Source organism: Odontesthes bonariensis, chromosome 3, assembly GCF_027942865.1.
Source record: "Odontesthes bonariensis isolate fOdoBon6 chromosome 3, fOdoBon6.hap1, whole genome shotgun sequence".
NCBI classification, from domain to species: domain Eukaryota; kingdom Metazoa; phylum Chordata; class Actinopteri; order Atheriniformes; family Atherinopsidae; genus Odontesthes; species Odontesthes bonariensis.
This window is the reverse complement of record NC_134508.1, coordinates 1,196,210-1,215,788: the sequence shown is the minus strand read 5'-3', so window position 1 is coordinate 1,215,788 and position 19,579 is coordinate 1,196,210. Positions and strand designations below refer to the sequence as shown.

The 19,579-nt window shown below is 44.9% G+C and overlaps 1 protein-coding gene across 1 annotated transcript in view; it reads right to left on the bottom strand.

Annotated features, from left to right (window-relative positions):
• Nucleotides 1-11,290: 11,290 nt before the first annotated feature.
• The window catches only part of kctd6a (potassium channel tetramerization domain containing 6a), a 22,126-nt gene continuing 13,837 nt past the window's right edge, over nt 11,291-19,579 (bottom strand). Inside the window, exons 3-6 of the mRNA XM_075461941.1 lie at nt 17,870-18,039; nt 16,001-16,253; nt 11,886-12,044; nt 11,291-11,779 (exon numbers count right to left, since the gene is read on the bottom strand). Of these exons, the coding sequence (XP_075318056.1) occupies nt 11,669-11,779; nt 11,886-12,044; nt 16,001-16,253; nt 17,870-18,039 (693 nt within the window). The 3' untranslated portion in view covers nt 11,291-11,668. The remainder of the gene's footprint in view (nt 11,780-11,885; nt 12,045-16,000; nt 16,254-17,869; nt 18,040-19,579) is intronic.

Sequence of the window (19,579 nt, the reverse complement as noted above, 5' to 3'; positions counted from 1 at the left end):
AATACAACAAATGTCATCTCAAGGCACTTAGATAGTAAGGGGGGGGGGGGGGGCACTGTAACACCATTCAAAGGATATCTGTTGGAACAGGGAAACACGAGTTAATGACCACAATAATATCACATATACATAAAGAGAGTAAAGTGAGGAAAGGTGTGTCAGATGAGGCCCCCCAGCAGTCTAGGCCTATAGCAGCTTAAAGCTGCAGTCTGCAACTCTTTTTCAAGCATAATGTCTGGAACTGTCCGGGGATTCTGAAAGTAGTACATTAAATACCCCAATACAAAAAAAAGAGTTCTCTAGGTCCCCTATATGTCCCGCTAGGTCCCTCCAAAGCCAGCAGGTTTGTTTACAAAATTGCAGACCGGACCGGTAAAAGGTAACCAATCAGGTTACGAGCTGGGCTCTGCTGCCTGTCAATCACCGATTGTGCACGCGCGATACAAGGTAGGCTCGTCCCCACGCTTATTTATCTGGACTATTGAACTTCATTACGGGCTAGTCTACTTACTGTGTCTTCCATGATCGCAAATGACAGGTGAGTTGATGAATGAGGAGTCGTGTAGGCGCATCTGGCGTGCACGTCTACGTGCACGAGTTCTCATGTGTTTTGAAGGGGCGGGACAGGAAGTTGAATAACTTTTTATTTTTCGGTTAAAAAATAAGCATTTCTTGCATTTTGCGACTACGGAGGTCACCGTTTTCAACTTCAAGCGTTCTGATAGATCATGTAAACTCTGAAAATGCCAAAAAGTAGGACTTTACGTATGACAACAACAAATCCTGCAGACTGCAGCTTTAACTATGGGATGTTTCAGGATTACCTGAGCCATCCCTATTCAAGGTAAACACAAGAAACTTGTGCTAACGAAAAAATAAATAATAAAATAAAGGACCAGACTCAGTGAGTAATTCCCTATACTCCCTATATAGATCTGCTCCTCACACCACAACAACCATCTTTTTACAGCCACAAGCTACCTCAGCCTCTCACCAACTGCACACCAGTCACAGCGGGGTGGGGATGCAAACCCTGGTTCGGGTAGGGGGAGAAATAAAAGAGGTAAGATAAGCAGGAATGGGATTCAAACCCTGGTTCGGGTAGGGGGTAATGAAAGTATAGAGGGTGCCAGAGGTGGAGGCAGAACAAGACACACTAGCAGACACACTATCAGATTCAACAGACCTAACTATAAGCTTTATAAAAAAGGAAAGTTTTAAGCCTGGTCTTAAAAGTGGAAAGGGTGTCTGCTTCCCGGACATTTACTGGCAGCTTATTCCACAGAGAGGGGCCTGATAACTGAAGGCTCTGCCTCCCAAACTGGCAGCTGGTTCCACAGAGAGGGGCCTGATAACTGAAGGCTCTGCCTCCCAAACTGGCAGCTGGTTCCACAGAGAGGGGCCTGATAACTGAAGGCTCTGCCTCCCAAACTGGCAGCTGGTTCCACAGAGAGGGGCCTGATAACTGAAGGCTCTGCCTCCCATTCTACTTTTAGAAACTCTGGGAACCTCAAGTAAACCTGCAGTTTGGGAACGAAGTGCTCTGTTAGGAAAATATCTTACAATGAGATCTTTAAGATATGATGGAGCTCGGTCATTAAGAGCTTTATATGTAAGGAGAAGAATCTTAAATTCTATTCTGAATTTAACAGGGAGCCAATGAAGAGAAGCTAAAACTGGAGAAATATGATCTCTCCTGTTAGTTCTCATCAGAACTCTGGCTGCAGCATTTTGGATCAGCTGAAGGCTTTTCAGAGAATATGTGGGACAGCCCAATAATAAAGAATTACAGTAGTCCAATCCTGAAGTAACAAATGCATGAATTAGTTTTTCTGCATCACTCTGAGACAGGATGTTCCTGATTTTAACAATATTACGAAGGTGAAAGAAGGCAGTCCTAGAAACCTGTTTTATATGCGAGTCAAATGATAAGTTCTGGTCAAAAATAACTCCAAGGTTCCTCCCTGTAGAACTAGAAGCCAAGGAAATACCATCTAGAGTAACTATATAGCTAGACAATTTCTCCCTGAAGCGCTCAGGTCCAAAGATAACGACTTCAGTTTTGTCTGAATTTAGAAGCAGACAGTTCTGAGTCATCCAGGTCTTTATGTCTTTAAGACATGCTTGTAGTCTGACCAACCTATTGGGTTCATCTGGTTTTATAGATAAGTACAGCTGAGTATCATCAGCATAGCAATGGAAATTTATGCCATGCTGTCTAATAATGTTACCTAATGGAAGCGTGTATAAAGTGAAAAGAATCGGTCCAAGCACAGAACCCTGGGGAACTCCATGACTTACTCTGGTGTGTGAGGAAGATTCTTCATTTACAAGAACAAACTGAAATCTATCAGATAAATATGATTTAAACCAGCCTAATGCAGTTCCTTTAATCCCAATAACATGTTCAAGTCTGTGTAATAAGATACTGTGATGGACCGTATCAAATGCAGCACTGAGATCCAACAGGACAAGCACAGACACAAGTCCGCTATCAGAGGCTAAGAGGAGATCATTGGTAACTTTCAGCAGTGCAGTTTCTGTGCTATGATGCACTCTGAATCCTGACTGAAACTCTTCAAACAGATTATTTCTGTGTAAGTGATCACAAAGCTGAGCTGCAACTATTTTATAAAGAACTTTAGACATAAAAGGGAGATTGGATATAGGTCTATAATGAGCCAACACTTCTGAATCAAGAGTAGCTTTTTTAAGTAAAGGTTTAATTACAGCAACCTTAAAAGTCTGAGGTACATATCCTGTCAACAAAGACAGATTGATCAAATCCAATATGGAAGTGTCAATTAATGGGAAAACCTCCATGAACAGTCTGGTTGGGATTGGGTCTAAAACACAAGTTGATGGTTTAGAAGAGACTATTGCTGTTGTTAGTTCAGAGAGATCAACTGGACAGAAGCCGTCTAAATATAAATCAGGTTCTAAAGATACTTCTAAAGCTGCTGTACTTGATGATACATCACTGATAATAGTGGGAAGGACTCCATCAATCTTCTCTCTGATAGAAACAATTTTATTAATAAAGAAGCTCATGAAATCATCACTGCTGAGAGTTAAAGGAATAACTGGCTCAGCAGAGCTCGGACTCTTAGTCAGACTGGCTACAGTGCTGAAGAGAAACCTGGGATTGTTCTTATTCTCTTCTATCAATGATGAATAATAAGCAGTTCTAGCTTTACGAAGGGCTTTCTTATACATTGTTAAACTATCTTTCCAGACTAACTGAGACTCTTCTAAATTAGAGGAACGCCACTGTCTCTCCAGCTTTCTTGCAGTCTGCTTTAAAGCACGCAGCTGTGAATTATACCAAGGAGCCAGCCTCTTCTGACTGATTACCTTCCTTTTCAGAGGGGCAACATTGTCCAGTGCTGTACGCATTGAAACTATAGTGCTGTCAACGAGAGAGTCAAGTGCTGCTGGAGTAAAGTTTATGTAGTCGTCCTCTGTCATATCTGCACATGGCAGTGAAGAAAAGGATGATGGAATTAATTCTTTAAATCTGGTTACAGCATCCTCTGATAGACACCTTCTATACGTAAATTTCTTCTCAGAAACTGTATAGTCAAGTAATGTAAACTCAAAGGTTATCAGAAAATGGTCAGATAAGACAGGGTTATGAGGGAACACAGTTAACTGTTCACTCTCAATGCCATAAGTCAGCACAAGATCAAGGGTGTGATTAAGGCAGTGAGTCGGTCTGTGAACACTCTGAGAAAATCCAATAGAGTCTAATATAGAATTAAAGTTCATATTCAGGCTGTCATTTTCAACATCTACATGAATATTAAAGTCACCCACTACAATGACTTTATCTGTACTCAGCACTAACTGGGATAAAAACTCTGAGAATTCAGACAGAAACTCAGAATAAGGGCCAGGTGGACGATACACAACAACAAACACAAGAGGTTTCTGGGATTTCCACTTTGCGTGGGAAAAACTGAGAATCACAGATTCAAAAGAGCTCAAACTAATCTTGGGTCTGGGACTGATGAGTAACCCTGATCTGAAAATAGCTGCCACTCCTCCTCCTCTGCCTGTGGTTCCAGGAACGTGAACATTTAAACAGTCAGAGGGAGTTGCTTCATTAATGCTAACATGATGCTAACATAATCCTCCTGTTTCAGCCAGGTTTCTGTAAGACTAAATATATCAATATGATGATCACAAATCAACTCATTCACTAACAGAGACTTCGAAAGGAGAGATCTGATATTCAGCAAACCACATTTAATAGTTTGATGTTTTTGTTCAGTTAAAGTTTTTGTTTTAATAATTTCTTTTTGCACAAGAGGATTTGCTCCTTTTGTGTTAATCGATTGGGGGGGTAGCAGCAGGTGGGAAGCTGCAGAGAAGTGTGTAAGACTACAACTCTGCATCCTGGTCTGAACCCTGGGTTGTCATGTTTTAGGGTGGCAAATAAATTCGTCCATATTTCTAGAAATGAGAGCTGCTCCTTCCAAAGTGGGATGGATGCCGTCTCTCCTCATCAGACCAGGTTTTCTCCAGAAAGATTGCCAATTATCTCTGTAGCCCACATTGTTTGCTGGACACCATCTAGACAACCAGCGATTGTAGGACGACATGCGGCTATACATGTCATCACTGGTCAGATTTGGCAGGGGTCCAGAGAAAACTACGGAGTCCGACATTGTTTTGGCAAAATTACACATCGATGCAACATTAATTTTAGTGACCTCCGATTGGCGTAACCGGGTGTCATTAACGCCGACGTGAATAACTATTTTACCATATTTACGTTTATCCTTAGCCAGCAGTTTTAAATAGGATTCTATGTCGCCGCTCTGGCCCCTGGAATGCATTTGACTATGGCCGCTGGTGCCTCTAATGCTACGTTTCTGACTATGGAGCTGCCAGTTACCAGGGTTTTGTCCTCAGCGGGTGTGTCGCTGAGTGGGGAAAATCTGTTAGAAGCGTGGACAGGTCGATGGTGAACAACGGGCTTGACTTTAGAGCTATGCCTCTTCCTGACAGTCACCCAGCCACGTTGTAATCCCGGCTGCTCGGGTTCTGCCGACCACAGAGTCGGATTGACGGATAGCGACGGAGAAGCATACTGAGGTCTTCAATCCGTTGGTCGGGTCGCGGGGGGGCTGGAGCCTATCCCCACTTCAAACTAGTCAATGGAAATGTGACCGTTTGACTTGTCTTCTTTGCTGCTTTTCCAAATATCGCTTCAGATTGTTCTTCAGATTGATTTGCCTGGCTATTGATGATTCTATACAATGACTCAGTTGAATGAAACGTCAACAAAGTCTGAATATGTAAACAGTATAAACAAGGGAGACAGATGTTCCAGAAATTCCAAAAAGCCAACTGTCATGACTCTACAGCTTCTGTTGGGTTCCATGGTACAGAAGATGGTGGAAGTGGACCCAAATGCAGACTAGTCGTAGACAAAATAACGTTAAACCAAAAATGGTCTTATCAAACAAACGAAGGGTTCTGAAGAACAGGAAATCCTAAAACTCAAAATGAACAAAAAGCAAGTTTAAAGACCACGACACCCATAAGAAAAGGGGAAAAGCTGGCAAATGGCTTAAAGGAACCGGAGATCTAAAAATACTGGGAGGGTTGATGAGTAAAGTGACAACAGATGAGTGATTAAGAGAAAACAGGTGTAAATAGAGACCAAGCGATAAGACTTGAGGACATCTAAGGCTAATGACAAGAATAGAGTAACTTAACTAAACCCTGAACTGAAAGTAATTAGGAACTAAACAGAAAAAACATGGAATAGAAACAATATCATGAAACCAAACAGATGATGATACTGAACTAAGGACTTGGGGAATCAAAAGCTGGAAACAATACACATAACAGAAATAAAATCTTTATGACAAAAACATGACTACAACAGGACTGAAACTAAATCACAATGTGCAAAGAATAAAGCTCAAACAAAAACCAGAACTGAGACTAAAGCGAGGCACTAAGAATAACTAGACCAGAGTATAGAATAAAAACAAAGTAATGATGATTATCAGATAACTAAAGTGAACATAACAAGGGAAGCCAAGGGACTAAAAAGCAAAGAATAAACTAGAATACCAAAAACTCATAAATTAAAACCCTATGAACACGACAAAATCCCCAAACCCGAACACTTTAATGCATGGAAGTCTACGAAAATGCTAATCTGACCTCTGTCAGCCCAGCTGATTTAAAACTAAATCTACTCAAAGTAGACTAACATACACAGATTATGAAGTTGGGAGTCGAATCACTTTTGTATGTGTATGTTTAATTGGACTCAAATTGGCTGAGGCACTCTGAATATCCTCTACATACAGGTTCCATCCTGGGTTTGCATGCAAAAGAAACAGCCACAGAAAAGAGGAAAAAGCCTATTAAAACAGAGATTAATTAGAAAGGATGGCATGTGTTGGAGTAAAAGTTGGTTGGGACTCAGAAGACACTGTACATTGCCAAGGAATGGATATCAATGATCCACAGGATTAATGAAAATGTATCCTATATGGTTGATTATATGAGAAAATGTGTTTTAATGCATGCAATTCTGTTGACTTTTTCATTTTAGGATGATTTACCATGGAAATCATGGTGTAAAAGGGCAGCTTAGAAGAGTTAACTTCAGGATAGCACTTAAAAAGGATGTATGTTTAGATAGTTAATTTAAATTATTTTTAAATACTATGTTTTTTCATTGCGTCGCTTAAAACAGACGCCCTGATATATGCTCCCAGGAGCAGGAAGAAGGAGTTTAACACCTCAGACGCCCTGATATATGCTCCCAGGAGCAGGAAGAAGGAGTTTAACACCTCAGACGCCCTGATATATGCTCCCAGGAACAGGAAGAAGGAGTTTTACACCTCAGACGCCCTGATATACGCTCCCAGGAACAGGAAGAAGGAGTTTTACACCTCAGACGCCCTGATATATGCTCCCAGGAACAGGAAGAAGGAGTTTTACACTTCAGACGCCCTGATATACGCTCCCAGGAACAGGAAGAAGGAGTGTTACACCTCAGACGCCCTGATATATGCTCCCAGGAACAGGAAGAAGGAGTTTAACACTTCAGACGCCCTGATATATGCTCCCAGGAACAGGAAGAAGGAGTTTTACACCTCAGACGCCCTGATATATGCTCCCAGGAACAGGAAGAAGGAGTTTTACACCTCAGACGCCCTGTTATACGCTCCCAGGAACAGGAAGAAGGAGTTTTACACCTCAGACGCCCTGATATATGCTCCCAGGAACAGGAAGAAGGAGTTTTACACCTCAGACGCCCTGATATATGCTCCCAGGAACAGGAAGAAGGAGTTTTACACCTCAGACGCCCTGTTATACGCTCCCAGGAACAGGAAGAAGGAGTTTTACACCTCAGACGCCCTGATATATGCTCCCAGGAACAGGAAGAAGGAGTTTTACACCTCAGACGCCCTGATATATGCTCCCAGGAACAGGAAGAAGGAGTTTTACACCTCAGACGCCCCGATATATGCTCCCAGAAACAGGAAGAAGGAATCAACTTCAAACCATAATTTCTACTCAGCAGATTGACTTATTTAAAGTCATGTGTGCTGCTTCTTGGAGAGGTGGAACTGGCCTAGTTTCTTTTAAGCTGCTTGTCCAGCAAAGGATAAACATCCCGTCTTATAAACACCGACATGTAGAGTGTCACAGTTCATCCTTCCTGTCTCCCCTCCTATCCTAACCTGCAGGTAAGCCTCTCCAGCACGCTCACCTTTAGCCTGATTGTTCTACTGCATCCCTGCAACACTTTCCAGCATTCATGACCTTTCTCACATCTTGGGGTGACAACAAAATCAAACATATTTGTTCTCATCTGAAGTCTTTAACCTTGTTTTAAGTTGAGTCATTCAACGACACATTCTGTGTTTTCAACCAATGTGTTTGGGAGGCAGAGCCTTCAGTTATCAGGCCCCTCTCTGTGGGACCAGCTGCCAGTTTGGGAGGCAGAGCCTTCAGTTATCAGGCCCCTCTCTGAGGAACCAGCTGCCAGTTTGGGAGGCAGAGCCTTCAGTTATCAGGCCCCTCTCTGTGGGACCAGCTGCCAGTTTGGGAGGCAGAGCCTTCAGTTATCAGGCCCCTCTCTGTGGAACCAGCTGCCAGTTTGGGAGGCAGAGCCTTCAGTTATCAGGCCCCTCTCTGAGGAACCAGCTGCCAGTTTGGGAGGCAGAGCCTTCAGTTATCAGACCCCTCTCTGTGGAACCAGCTGCCAGTTTGGGAGGCAGAGCCTTCAGTTATCAGGCCCCTCTCTGTGGAACCAGCTGCCAGTTTGGGAGGCAGAGCCTTCAGTTATCAGGCCCCTCTCTGTGGGACCAGCTGCCAGTTTGGGAGGCAGAGCCTTCAGTTATCAGGCCCCTCTCTGAGGAACCAGCTGCCAGTTTGGGAGGCAGAGCCTTCAGTTATCAGACCCCTCTCTGTGGAACCAGCTGCCAGTTTGGGAGGCAGAGCCTTCAGTTATCAGGCCCCTCTCTGTGGAACCAGCTGCCAGTTTGGGAGGCAGAGCCTTCAGTTATCAGGCCCCTCTCTGAGGAACCAGCTGCCAGTTTGGGAGGCAGAGCCTTCAGTTATCAGGTCCCTCTCTGAGGAACCAGCTGCCAGTTTGGGAGGCAGAGCCTTCAGTTATCAGGCCCCTCTCTGTGGAACCAGCTGCCAGTTTGGGAGGCAGAGCCTTCAGTTATCAGGCCCCTCTCTGTGGAACCAGCTGCCAGTTTGGGAGGCAGAGCCTTCAGTTATCAGGTCCCTCTCTGAGGAACCAGCTGCCAGTTTGGGAGGCAGAGCCTTCAGTTATCAGGCCCCTCTCTGTGGAACCAGCTGCCAGTTTGGGAGGCAGAGCCTTCAGTTATCAGGCCCCTCTCTGTGGAACCAGCTGCCAGTTTGGGAGGCAGAGCCTTCAGTTATCAGGCCCCTCTCTGTGGAACCAGCTGCCAGTTTGGGAGACAGAGCCTTCAGTTATCAGGCCCCTCTCTGTGGAACCAGCTGCCAGTTTGGGAGGCAGAGCCTTCAGTTATCAGGCCCCTCTCTGAGGAACCAGCTGCCAGTTTGGGAGGCAGAGCCTTCAGTTATCAGGCCCCTCTCTGTGGAACCAGCTGCCAGTTTGGGAGGCAGAGCCTTCAGTTATCGGGCCCCTCTATGTGAAACCAACTGCCAGTTTGGTAGGCGGAGCCTTCAGTTATCAGGCCCCTCTCTAAGGAACCAGCTGCCAGTTTGGGAGGCAGAGCCTTCAGTTATCAGGCCCCTCTCTGTGGAACCAGCTGCCAGTTTGGGAGGCAGAGCCTTCAGTTATCAGGCCCCTCTCTGTGGAACCAGCTGCCAGTTTGGTAGGCAGAGCCTTCAGTTATCAGGCCCCTCTCTGAGGAACCAGCTGCCAGTTTGGGAGGCAGAGCCTTCAGTTATCAGGCCCCTCTCTGTGGAACCAGCTGCCAGTTTGGGAGGCAGAGCCTTCAGTTATCAGGCCCCTCTCTGAGGAACCAGCTGCCAGTTTGGGAGGCAGAGCCTTCAGTTATCAGGCCCCTCTCTGTGGAACCAGCTGCCAGTTTGGGAGGCAGAGCCTTCAGTTATCAGGCCCCTCTCTGTGGAACCAGCTGCCAGTTTGGGAGGCAGAGCCTTCAGTTATCAGGCCCCTCTCTGTGGAACCAGCTGCCAGTTTGGGAGGCAGAGCCTTCAGTTATCAGGCCCCTCTCTGTGGAACCAGCTGCCAGTTTGGGAGGCAGAGCCTTCAGTTATCAGGCCCCTCTCTAAGGAACCAGCTGCCAGTTTGGTAGGCAGAGCCTTCAGTTATCAGGCCCCTCTCTGTGGAACCAGCTGCCAGTTTGGGAGGCAGAGCCTTCAGTTATCAGGCCCCTCTCTGTGGAACCAGCTGCCAGTTTGGGAGGCAGAGCCTTCAGTTATCAGGCCCCTCTCTGTGGAACCAGCTGCCAGTTTGGGAGGCAGAGCCTTCAGTTATCAGGCCCCTCTCTGTGGAACCAGCTGCCAGTTTGGGAGGCAGAGCCTTCAGTTATCAGGCCCCTCTCTGTGGAACCAGCTGCCAGTTTGGGAGGCAGAGCCTTCAGTTATCAGGCCCCTCTCTGAGGAACCAGCTGCCAGTTTGGGAGGCAGAGCCTTCAGTTATCAGGCCCCTCTCTGTGGAACCAGCTGCCAGTTTGGGAGGCAGAGCCTTCAGTTATCAGGCCCCTCTCTAAGGAACCAGCTCCCAGTTTGGTAGGCAGAGCCTTCAGTTATCAGGCCCCTCTCTGTGGAACCAGCTGCCAGTTTGGGAGGCAGAGCCTTCAGTTATCAGCCCCCTCTCTGTGGAACCAGCTGCCAGTTTGGGAGGCAGAGCCTTCAGTTATCAGGCCCCTCTCTGTGGAACCAGCTGCCAGTTTGGGAGGCAGAGCCTTCAGTTATCAGGCCCCTCTCTGTGGAACCAGCTGCCAGTTTGGGAGGCAGAGCCTTCAGTTATCAGGCCCCTCTCTGTGGAACCAGCTGCCAGTTTGGGAGGCAGAGCCTTCAGTTATCAGGCCCCTCTCTAAGGAACCAGCTGCCAGTTTGGGAGGCAGAGCCTTCAGTTATCAGGCCCCTCTCTGTGGAACCAGCTGCCAGTTTGGGAGGCAGAGCCTTCAGTTATCAGGCCCCTCTCTGTGGAACCAGCTGCCAGTTTGGGAGGCAGAGCCTTCAGTTATCAGGCCCCTCTCTGAGGAACCAGCTGCCAGTTTGGGAGGCAGAGCCTTCAGTTATCAGGCCCCTCTCTGTGGAACCAGCTGCCAGTTTGGGAGGCAGAGCCTTCAGTTATCAGGCCCCTCTCTGTGGAACCAGCTGCCAGTTTGGGAGGCAGAGCCTTCAGTTATCAGGCCCCTCTCTGTGGAACCAGCTGCCAGTTTGGGAGGCAGAGCCTTCAGTTATCAGGCCCCTCTCTGTGGAACCAGCTGCCAGTTTGGGAGGCAGAGCCTTCAGTTATCAGGTTTCTTCAGGTTCAAAGGGAGTTTTTTCTCCCCACAGTCGCCTCTTGCACACTCAGGACGGGACATTTGATCAGAGAGAAGCAATCTGTTGGTTTCCTTAGCTCAGATACTTTTATTAATTGACTCTATAGGAACTGGACTAATTTGGAAATTAATTAATTTGATTAGATCATAATTACTTCGCTCTAATTGGACTGTATCCTGAAGTGCCTTTAGATGTTATTTTTTGTAATTTGGTGCTATAAATAAAACTGAATTGAACAATCCAGAAAGCTGATTCTAACCAGGTTTAACATCAAATTCAAAGATGACAAAACAGACTTTATTTTTGTTTTATTTGCACATTATTTCACAGGCATTCACTTACATCACGTTTCATATTTTAGAACCAGGTTTCAAATCTGCATCAGTGAGGACCAACATCGGTACCGGGCGAAGTGACCCGGCTCAGAAGTGCTAAATGGGATTAAATCAGGACTGGTTAAAGTCTCTGGCAACAAACTGGGAAAAACAGTGTCTCTGGAGATCAAAAGAGCCAAAAATCAAACTGTTTCAACGACATTTAAATTAGTTTGAGTCCAAAATATCGATGAACTTAAGCATTATACTATTATAACTTTAAGAATTATGTTGATGTGGGCCCCATGCAGCATCTTTTACTCCATCTCTACAGACACATTCAGGCTTTGGTTCGTTCGTCAGTCGTCCACTTTGCGAACTCGTCGACAGAAAGTCCAGAGATGCTCCACTGTGTTCTCATTGGCCCGTTCGCTCATGTGATGAACCCGCGTGTTGCGTATTGTGAAACCCTGAAATGTCACAAAAAAAAAACATATCGTGTGAGTTCTGGTCTGACTATCATCTGATGCTTTCTTTGCATAATTGTGCACGTGATGATAAAGGTGAGGCACGCACAGCTTTGGAGATGAAGTCCAGCAGGTGCACGCGCAGGCTGACCTCCTGCTGGTGGTCACATGGGCCGAAGGTGAAGGACACCTGGTAATCTCTGCTGTCCATCATGTGTTTGTTCCACTTTGTGAAACTGCCGGAGATCGACTCCAACACTGCGTGGACCTAAAGAAAGAATGTTAAATTAATCTAATATATTCATAAAATGTAATTAGCTGCTTATAAGATAAAAAAAAATTAGGGCTGGGCGAGTTAACTTGTTAATTATTTAACGCAGATACATATTTTATCGCACATTAATGCAGGTTTTATTATTTATTTTATTTTGTAAAAGTCCGTTGCTCGCAGGCTTTTATTTTGTAAAAGTCTGTTGCTCGCAGGCTTTTATTCTGTAAAAGTCTGCTGCTCACAGGCTTTTATTTTGTAAAAGTCTGCTGCTCACAGGCTTTTATTTTGTAAAAGTCTGCTGCTCACAGGCTTTTATTGTGTAAAAGTCTGCTGCTGTCTGCTGTGGAACAGGAAAAGAAAGTAATCGGCGGATCCACCAAACATGGAGAAGGGTACGGAACTTTTACTCGGCCATTTTCATGTTAAAGTTCTTCCAGACGGCGGAGTCGACAGAACCAAAGTCATCTGTAAACACTGCCAAGTTGAATTGTCTTCTCAGCGTAGTAGTTCCAGTCTAAAATATCACTTAAAGGCAAAACACACAACTGATAGCAGCAAGTCATTCAAGGAAACAGACAGTGGAGCGAGGCTTCTACATAAAAACTACAGAAAGATGCTGATGTTAAAAGTGTGTTTGCACAACAAATGTTATGGCACTTTCATTCATATGGCAGCACATTTAAAATAAAGCTAAATGCTAAAAGCTATACGCTACTTTTGGATTCATTTTTGGATTCTGCGTACAAATGCGATTAATCGTGATTAATCAGGGAAATCATGCGATTAATTAGAATAAACATTTTAATCGTTGCCCAGGCCTAATAAAAATGTACACACAAAAAAAAAAAAAAAAAAAAATCAATTCACATTTTTTATGTATGTGCGGTTTTTAAAAAAATCAGATCCTAAAATGAGGTAAATCCTAAAACACCTGACATTTTACATTGTGTCATTATTTTTTTAGATAAAAACACAGAAGCAGTGCATGAAAAACTAAGTGAACCCCCATGGTCCAGCAGCTTTAGCAGCAATAAGTTGAAGTAATGTTTTCTTCTGTGTGACGTTATCAGTCTGTCATGGTTTCTTTGACCTGAATGTTTCCCCTTTAACAAACTTCCCATTTTGTTTTTTTGCTCCAGATTTCAGACCCAGCTGACTGGGAAATACCAACAAATCAACATAATACATCAATTTAACAACAAGACAATCATATATACATCCAACTACCTGGGAAACAGTGTGTAAAAGGGTGTAATTCAGCCACAAATACTGTCAAAGGGACCAAAACAACAGCTTAAAAAGTCTAAAAGCATCTGTAACAGTAGATCGTTTCATTGTTTTATTTTAAAATGTGATAAAAAAAAAAAACAATTTTATTCAACGACTTGATATTTCTGCTTTGTAAAACATACTAAAAAGAATTTAAATAATGCTCAAAATGGCGTTTTTTTTTGTTTTTTTTTTTTAATGGAAAAACCTTGTAATGCACATTTTTAGTCTAAATATGGATCTTTATGAGCTGCTAATTGGGAGGAAACATGGTCCCAACAACGGAGCTGTCAGTGGAAACTATGGAAAGGTTTATAAAACGCCTTCAATTAGCTTCTTTTACAGTTAATTACTTATTACTTTAAATCTATCCTCATTTTTTTTGTCCTCCCTCTAGTATTTGTGTACACAGGCTGTGTTCGAAACCGCATACTTCCACACTGGTCGGGGTCACCATTATGTTGTGGAGAAAAGGAGTCGAATACGCGTCGGTCAGCCGTCCATTGGGGAGTTTATTGAACAAACCGTCACAGCAAATATGCATACAGAGTGTTACAAACTGTCCACCGGGTTCATTTTGCGAACCGACTTTATACTGATTTAAATCATAACATGCAGGCGTCATCCGGCCCCAATCTCCCTCGGCGGCGCCGAGCTTTCGCCGTAACCATAAACACGCTCATTCTACCCTTTACCCATATTCATACGAGCCGAACAACAAAGCACACGATGTAATCAGGCCATGTCCTGATATTCTTCTCCCACACATACTACATACTGCATACTTCCATACTACATACTGTATACTATATACTGCATACTTCCATACTACATACTACATACTTCCATACTACATACTGCATACTGCATACTTCCATACTACATACTGCATACTACATACTGCATACTTCCATACTACATACTGCATACTACATACTGCATACTTCCATACTACATACTGCATACTACATACTGCATACTTCCATACTACATACTGCATACTACATACTGCATACTTCCATACTACATACTGCATACTTCCATACTACATACTGCATACTTCCATACTACATACTGCATACTTCCATACTACATACTGCATACTTCCATACTACATACTGCATACTTCCATACCACATACTGCATACTTCCATACTACATACTGCATACTACATACCACATACTGCATACTTCCATACTACATACTACATACTGTTTACTACATACTGCATACTTCCATACTACATACTGCATACTACATACTGCATACTTCCATACTACATACTGCATACTTCCATACAACATACTGTTTACTACATACTGCATACTTCCATACTACATACTGCATACTACATACTGCATACTGCATACTTCATACTACATACTGCATACTTCCATACTACATACTGCATACTTCCATACTACATACTGCATACTTCCATACTACATACTGCATACTACATACTACGTACTGTTTACTACATACTGCATACTTCCATACTACATACTGCATACTTCCATACTACATACTGCATACTTCCATACTGCATACTTCCATACTACATACTACATACTACATACTACATACTGCATACTTCCATACTACATACTGCATACTTCCATACTACATACTGCATACTACATACTACGTACTGCATACTACATACTGCATACTTCCATACTACATACTGCATACTTCCATACTACATACTGCATACTTCCATACTGCATACTTCCATACTACATACTACATACTGCATACTACATACTGCATACTGATCGATCAGACAGTATGCAGAGTGTTTACCCACAATGCATTTCGCTCCTGCCCGAGCCGAAATCAGCCGGCCTGAAGCTGATTTTCCTTAAGCTCTAAACTCTGTAAACTTTAGCAACATTTGAAACATTTTCAGGTGAGAAAGTAGTCGTTTAGATCCCCAACGTGTTGAAAACCTGACAAAATACCGGCTGTTTACCATTTAGTTCCCACGAATTCGGCGCTACTAAAGCTAGCCGCAGTGAGCAACGCACTTCCTGTTATTTTCACAAAATAAAATACCCGTTGCCTTTTATCATAGAGAAAGCCATTACCGTACAATTGGTGCTTTTGTTTTGAAAACAGGAAGTGAACCTACCCTCGTTGTAGCTAGCTTGAAACTGCCGTTTTGACAGGAAATGACGATCGGCGACGTCACGTTACGTTGCATCTTGGGTAGTTTGAGTATGAGTAGTAACCTCATGATGCATACCCAACATTTAGGAGAATCTAGTATGCATCCGGGAACTTCTGCTTACTCAAACTGGCATACTAACACAGAAAGTTAGTAGGAGTAGTATGAGTAGTATGCGGTTTGGAACACAGCCGCAGAGTAACAGAAACACTTCTCGTCCTCCCATTAAAGGAGCAGAAAACTGGCCTTTATGGAAGAGTCTGACGACATTAAATAAATAGTATGAGATAACTATACTTTAAACTTTATGGGTTACGTAAACAGTTTGTGGGTTTTACACATTAAAAAGAACAAAAAAAAAATCCATTTTCCAATCATCTGATATAAAGTGATTTAATTTAATAAAACATGTTTATAGAAAGAGAAGAATCCTGTTATTATAACTGAACATCAGATGGATGTGCAGACAGTCGGACAGTAAATAAGTAAATTACTAAAATAAATGGAACCGACCTTGGTGGTGACAGTGAGCTGCGTGATGATGACGGCCACAGGGTTGGAGTACTTGGACAGCTTCCTGGTGCTGGACAGCTCCACCACCTCCTCGTAGGTGTCGGTGGGGTAGGGCAGCAGCGGTTTGGGGTCTCCCAAGCACTGGATCAGGGGCTCGATCTGATAGAAGTCGGCCTCCTTCCTGAGCAGCTTCAGCTCCTTAAAGTCGCACGGCAACGTCAGCGCCGACGTGCGCAGGAAGGTGAGGACGTAGCTGAAAGAAGCCGAGGCAGAGCCTTCAGTTATCAGGCCCCTCTCTGTGGAACCAGCTGCCAGTTTGGGAGGCAGAGCCTTCAGTTATCAGGAACCTCTCTGTGGAACCAGCTGCCAGTTTGGGAGGCAGAGCCTTCAGTTATCAGGCCCCTCTTTGTGGAACCAGCTGCCAGTTTGGGAGGCAGAGCCTTCAGTTATCAGGCCCCTCTCTGAGGAACCAGCTGCCAGTTTGGGTGGCAGAGCCTTCAGTTATCAGGAACCTCTCTGTGGAACCAGCTGCCAGTTTGGGAGGCAGAGCCTTCAGTTATCAGGCCCCTCTCTGTGGAACCAGCTGCCAGTTTGGGAGGCAGAGCCTTCAGTTATCAGGCCCCTCTCTGAGGAACCAGCTGCCAGTTTGGGAGGCAGAGCCTTCAGTTATCAGGCCCCTCTCTGTGGAACCAGCTGCCAGTTTGGGAGGCAGAGCCTTCAGTTATCAGTCCCCTCTCTGTGGAACCAGCTGCCAGTTTGGGAGGCAGAGCCTTCAGTTATCAGGCCCCTCTCTGTGGAACCAGCTGACAGTTTGGGAAGCAGAGCCTTCAGTTATCAGGCCCCTCTCTGTGGAACCAGCTGCCAGTTTGGGAGGCAGAGCCTTCAGTTATCAGTCCCCTCTCTGTGGAACCAGCTGCCAGTTTGGGAGGCAGAGCCTTCAGTTATCAGGCCCCTCTCTGTGGAACCAGCTGCCAGTTTGGGAGGCAGAGCCTTCAGTTATCAGGCCCCTCTCTGTGGAACCGGCTGCCAGTTTGGGAGGCAGAGCCTTCAGTTATCAGGCCCCTCTCTGGGGAACCAGCTGCCAGTTTGGGAGGCAGAGCCTTCAGTTATCAGGCCCCTCTCTGGGGAACCAGCTGCCAGTTTGGGAGGCAGAGCCTTCAGTTATCAGGCCCCTCTCTGGGGAACCAGCTGCCAGTTTGGGAGGCAGAGCCTTCAGTTATCAGGCCCCTCTCTGTGGAACCGGCTGCCAGTTTGGGAGGCAGAGCCTTCAGTTATCAGGCCCCTCTCTGTGGAACCAGCTGCCAGTTTGGGAGGCAGAGCCTTCAGTTATCAGGCCCCTCTCTGTGGAACCAGCTGCCAGTTTGGGAGGCAGAGCCTTCAGTTATCAGGCCCCTCTCTGTGGAACCAGCTGCCAGTTTGGGAGGCAGAACCTTCAGTTATCAGGCCCCTCTCTGAGGAACCAGAGCCTTCTGTTATCAGGCCCCTCTCTGAGGAACCAGAGCCTTCTGTTATCAGGCCCCTCTCTGTGGAACCAGCTGCCAGTTTGGGAGGCAGAGCCTTCAGTTATCAGGCCCCTCTCTACCGGTTTCTTCCTGTTCAAAGGGAGTTTTTTCTCTCCACAGTCGCCTCGTGCACGCTCAGGATTTGTATCAAAAAGAAGTTTCTGTGCAATCTGTTGGTTTCCTGAGCTCGGCTACTTTTTTAATTGGCTCTGTATGAACTGGACTAATTTGTAATTTAATTAATTTAATCAGAATAAATTGGATAGTAATTGGCTTGAATTTCGTAAATGACATTTGTTGTAATGTGGCGCTTTATAAATTAAAACTGAACTGAATTTGGTCATGAAACATGATTTGAAACACTCACCGGAACAGCGGGCCGTCGCGGTCGATGAAGTAGTTTCCGTGCGTGTCCCTGACGGTGGGGATGTCTCCGCTGAACATGGCGCCCAGCATGGAGTCCGAGTAGCGCTGCAGCGTGGACAAAGACGTGCTGTAAACACAGCCGCCCACGTTCAGACTCACTGGCTCCCCCATCTGGACAGGAGAGGAACAGCAGGCAGAGTCACAACGGACGCTTTAAAAAGCAGACTTTTCCCCGGGCGTATGCTCATTTATCAACCTTATTTAGAAAATGTTACAAATTCTTTCTTGCTAATGAAATTTAGAACGTGTACATATAAAAACGTGCACAAAGTGGCTATAATCGAATGTTATGCCATAATATTAGCCAAGAGAGTGAAGAAAAGTAACTTTACTGAAACAAGAAATCAAGTTAAAATGGCCAAACACCACAGAAGCTGTTCAGTTTTCAGAGTCAGAATGAAATCTCAGAGTTCTGGCATGTAAGGTGGTCATAAAACAGTGCAGGCTGTTTTAAGGCGGTATTTCTCACATCTTAATCAAATATGTTTAATATCATCGTAAGTCTTTAGTCTTGCTTTATGCAAATTGTGTCGCTCAGTTCTGTGTTTTCAACCCATACGTGCGCTGTTGTCACTTCCAAACAGGAAGCAGGGGAAGCTGTGGCTGTGGTAACCATGGCGATGAGGCTAAAAAAACGTACGGTTCAGTTGGACCGAACAAAAGGAGGAGCAACTAACTACGTTATGGAAACAACACAAATGTCTTTATGACTAAAAGCTGCTAATTGGTCGACTTCATTGTTTTCACCAGGTGCATGATGGAAAATAATCTCAAAAAAATTAGAATATTAGTTCACAATAACAGCTTACAGGCTGAAGCTGCTCTGATTGGGGTAGTTTTGGTGACATTTCAACAGAAATTAGGTTAATAACAAGTTGCTTTTTGGAAGAAATATGGGACAGAAATGACAAAGTGTCTGTTCCCTGCTAGCTTCCTTCTGTTCCCTGCTAGCATCCTTCTGTTCCCTGCTAGCGTCCTTCTGTTCCCTGCTAGCATCCTTCTGTTCCCTGCTAGCGTCCTTCTGTTCCCTGCTAGCATCCTTCTGTTCCCTGCTAGCTTCCTTCTGTTCCCTGCTAGCTTCCTTCTGTTCCCTGCTAGCTTCCTTCTGTTCTCTGCTAGCTTCCTTCTGTTCCCTGCTAGCTTCCTTCTGTTCCCTGCTAGCTTCCTTCTGCTCTCAGCTAGCTTCCTTCTGTTCTCTGCTAGCTTCCTTCCGTTCCCTGCTAGCTTCCTTCTGTTCCCTGCTAGCTTCCTTCTGTTCCCTGCTAGCTTCCTTCTGCTCTCAGCTAGCTTCCTTCTGTTCTCTGCTAGCTTCCTTCTGTTCTCTGCTAGCTTCCTTCTGCTCTCAGCTAGCTTGATTCTGTTCCCTGCTAGCGTCCTTCTGTTCTCTGCTAGCTTCCTTCTGTTCCCTGCTAGCTTCCTTCTGTTCTCAGCTAGCTTCCTTCTGTTCTCTGCTAGCTTCCTTCTGTTCCCTGCTAGCTTCCTTCTGTTCTCTGCTAGCTTCCTTCTGTTCCCTGCGAGCGTTCATCTGTTCTCTGCTAGCTTCCTTCTGTTCTCTGCGAGCGTCCATCTGTTTTCTGCTAGCATCCTTTTGTTCTCTGCTAGCTTCCTTCTGTTCTCTGCTAGCTTCCTTCTGTTCCCTGCTAGCTTCCTT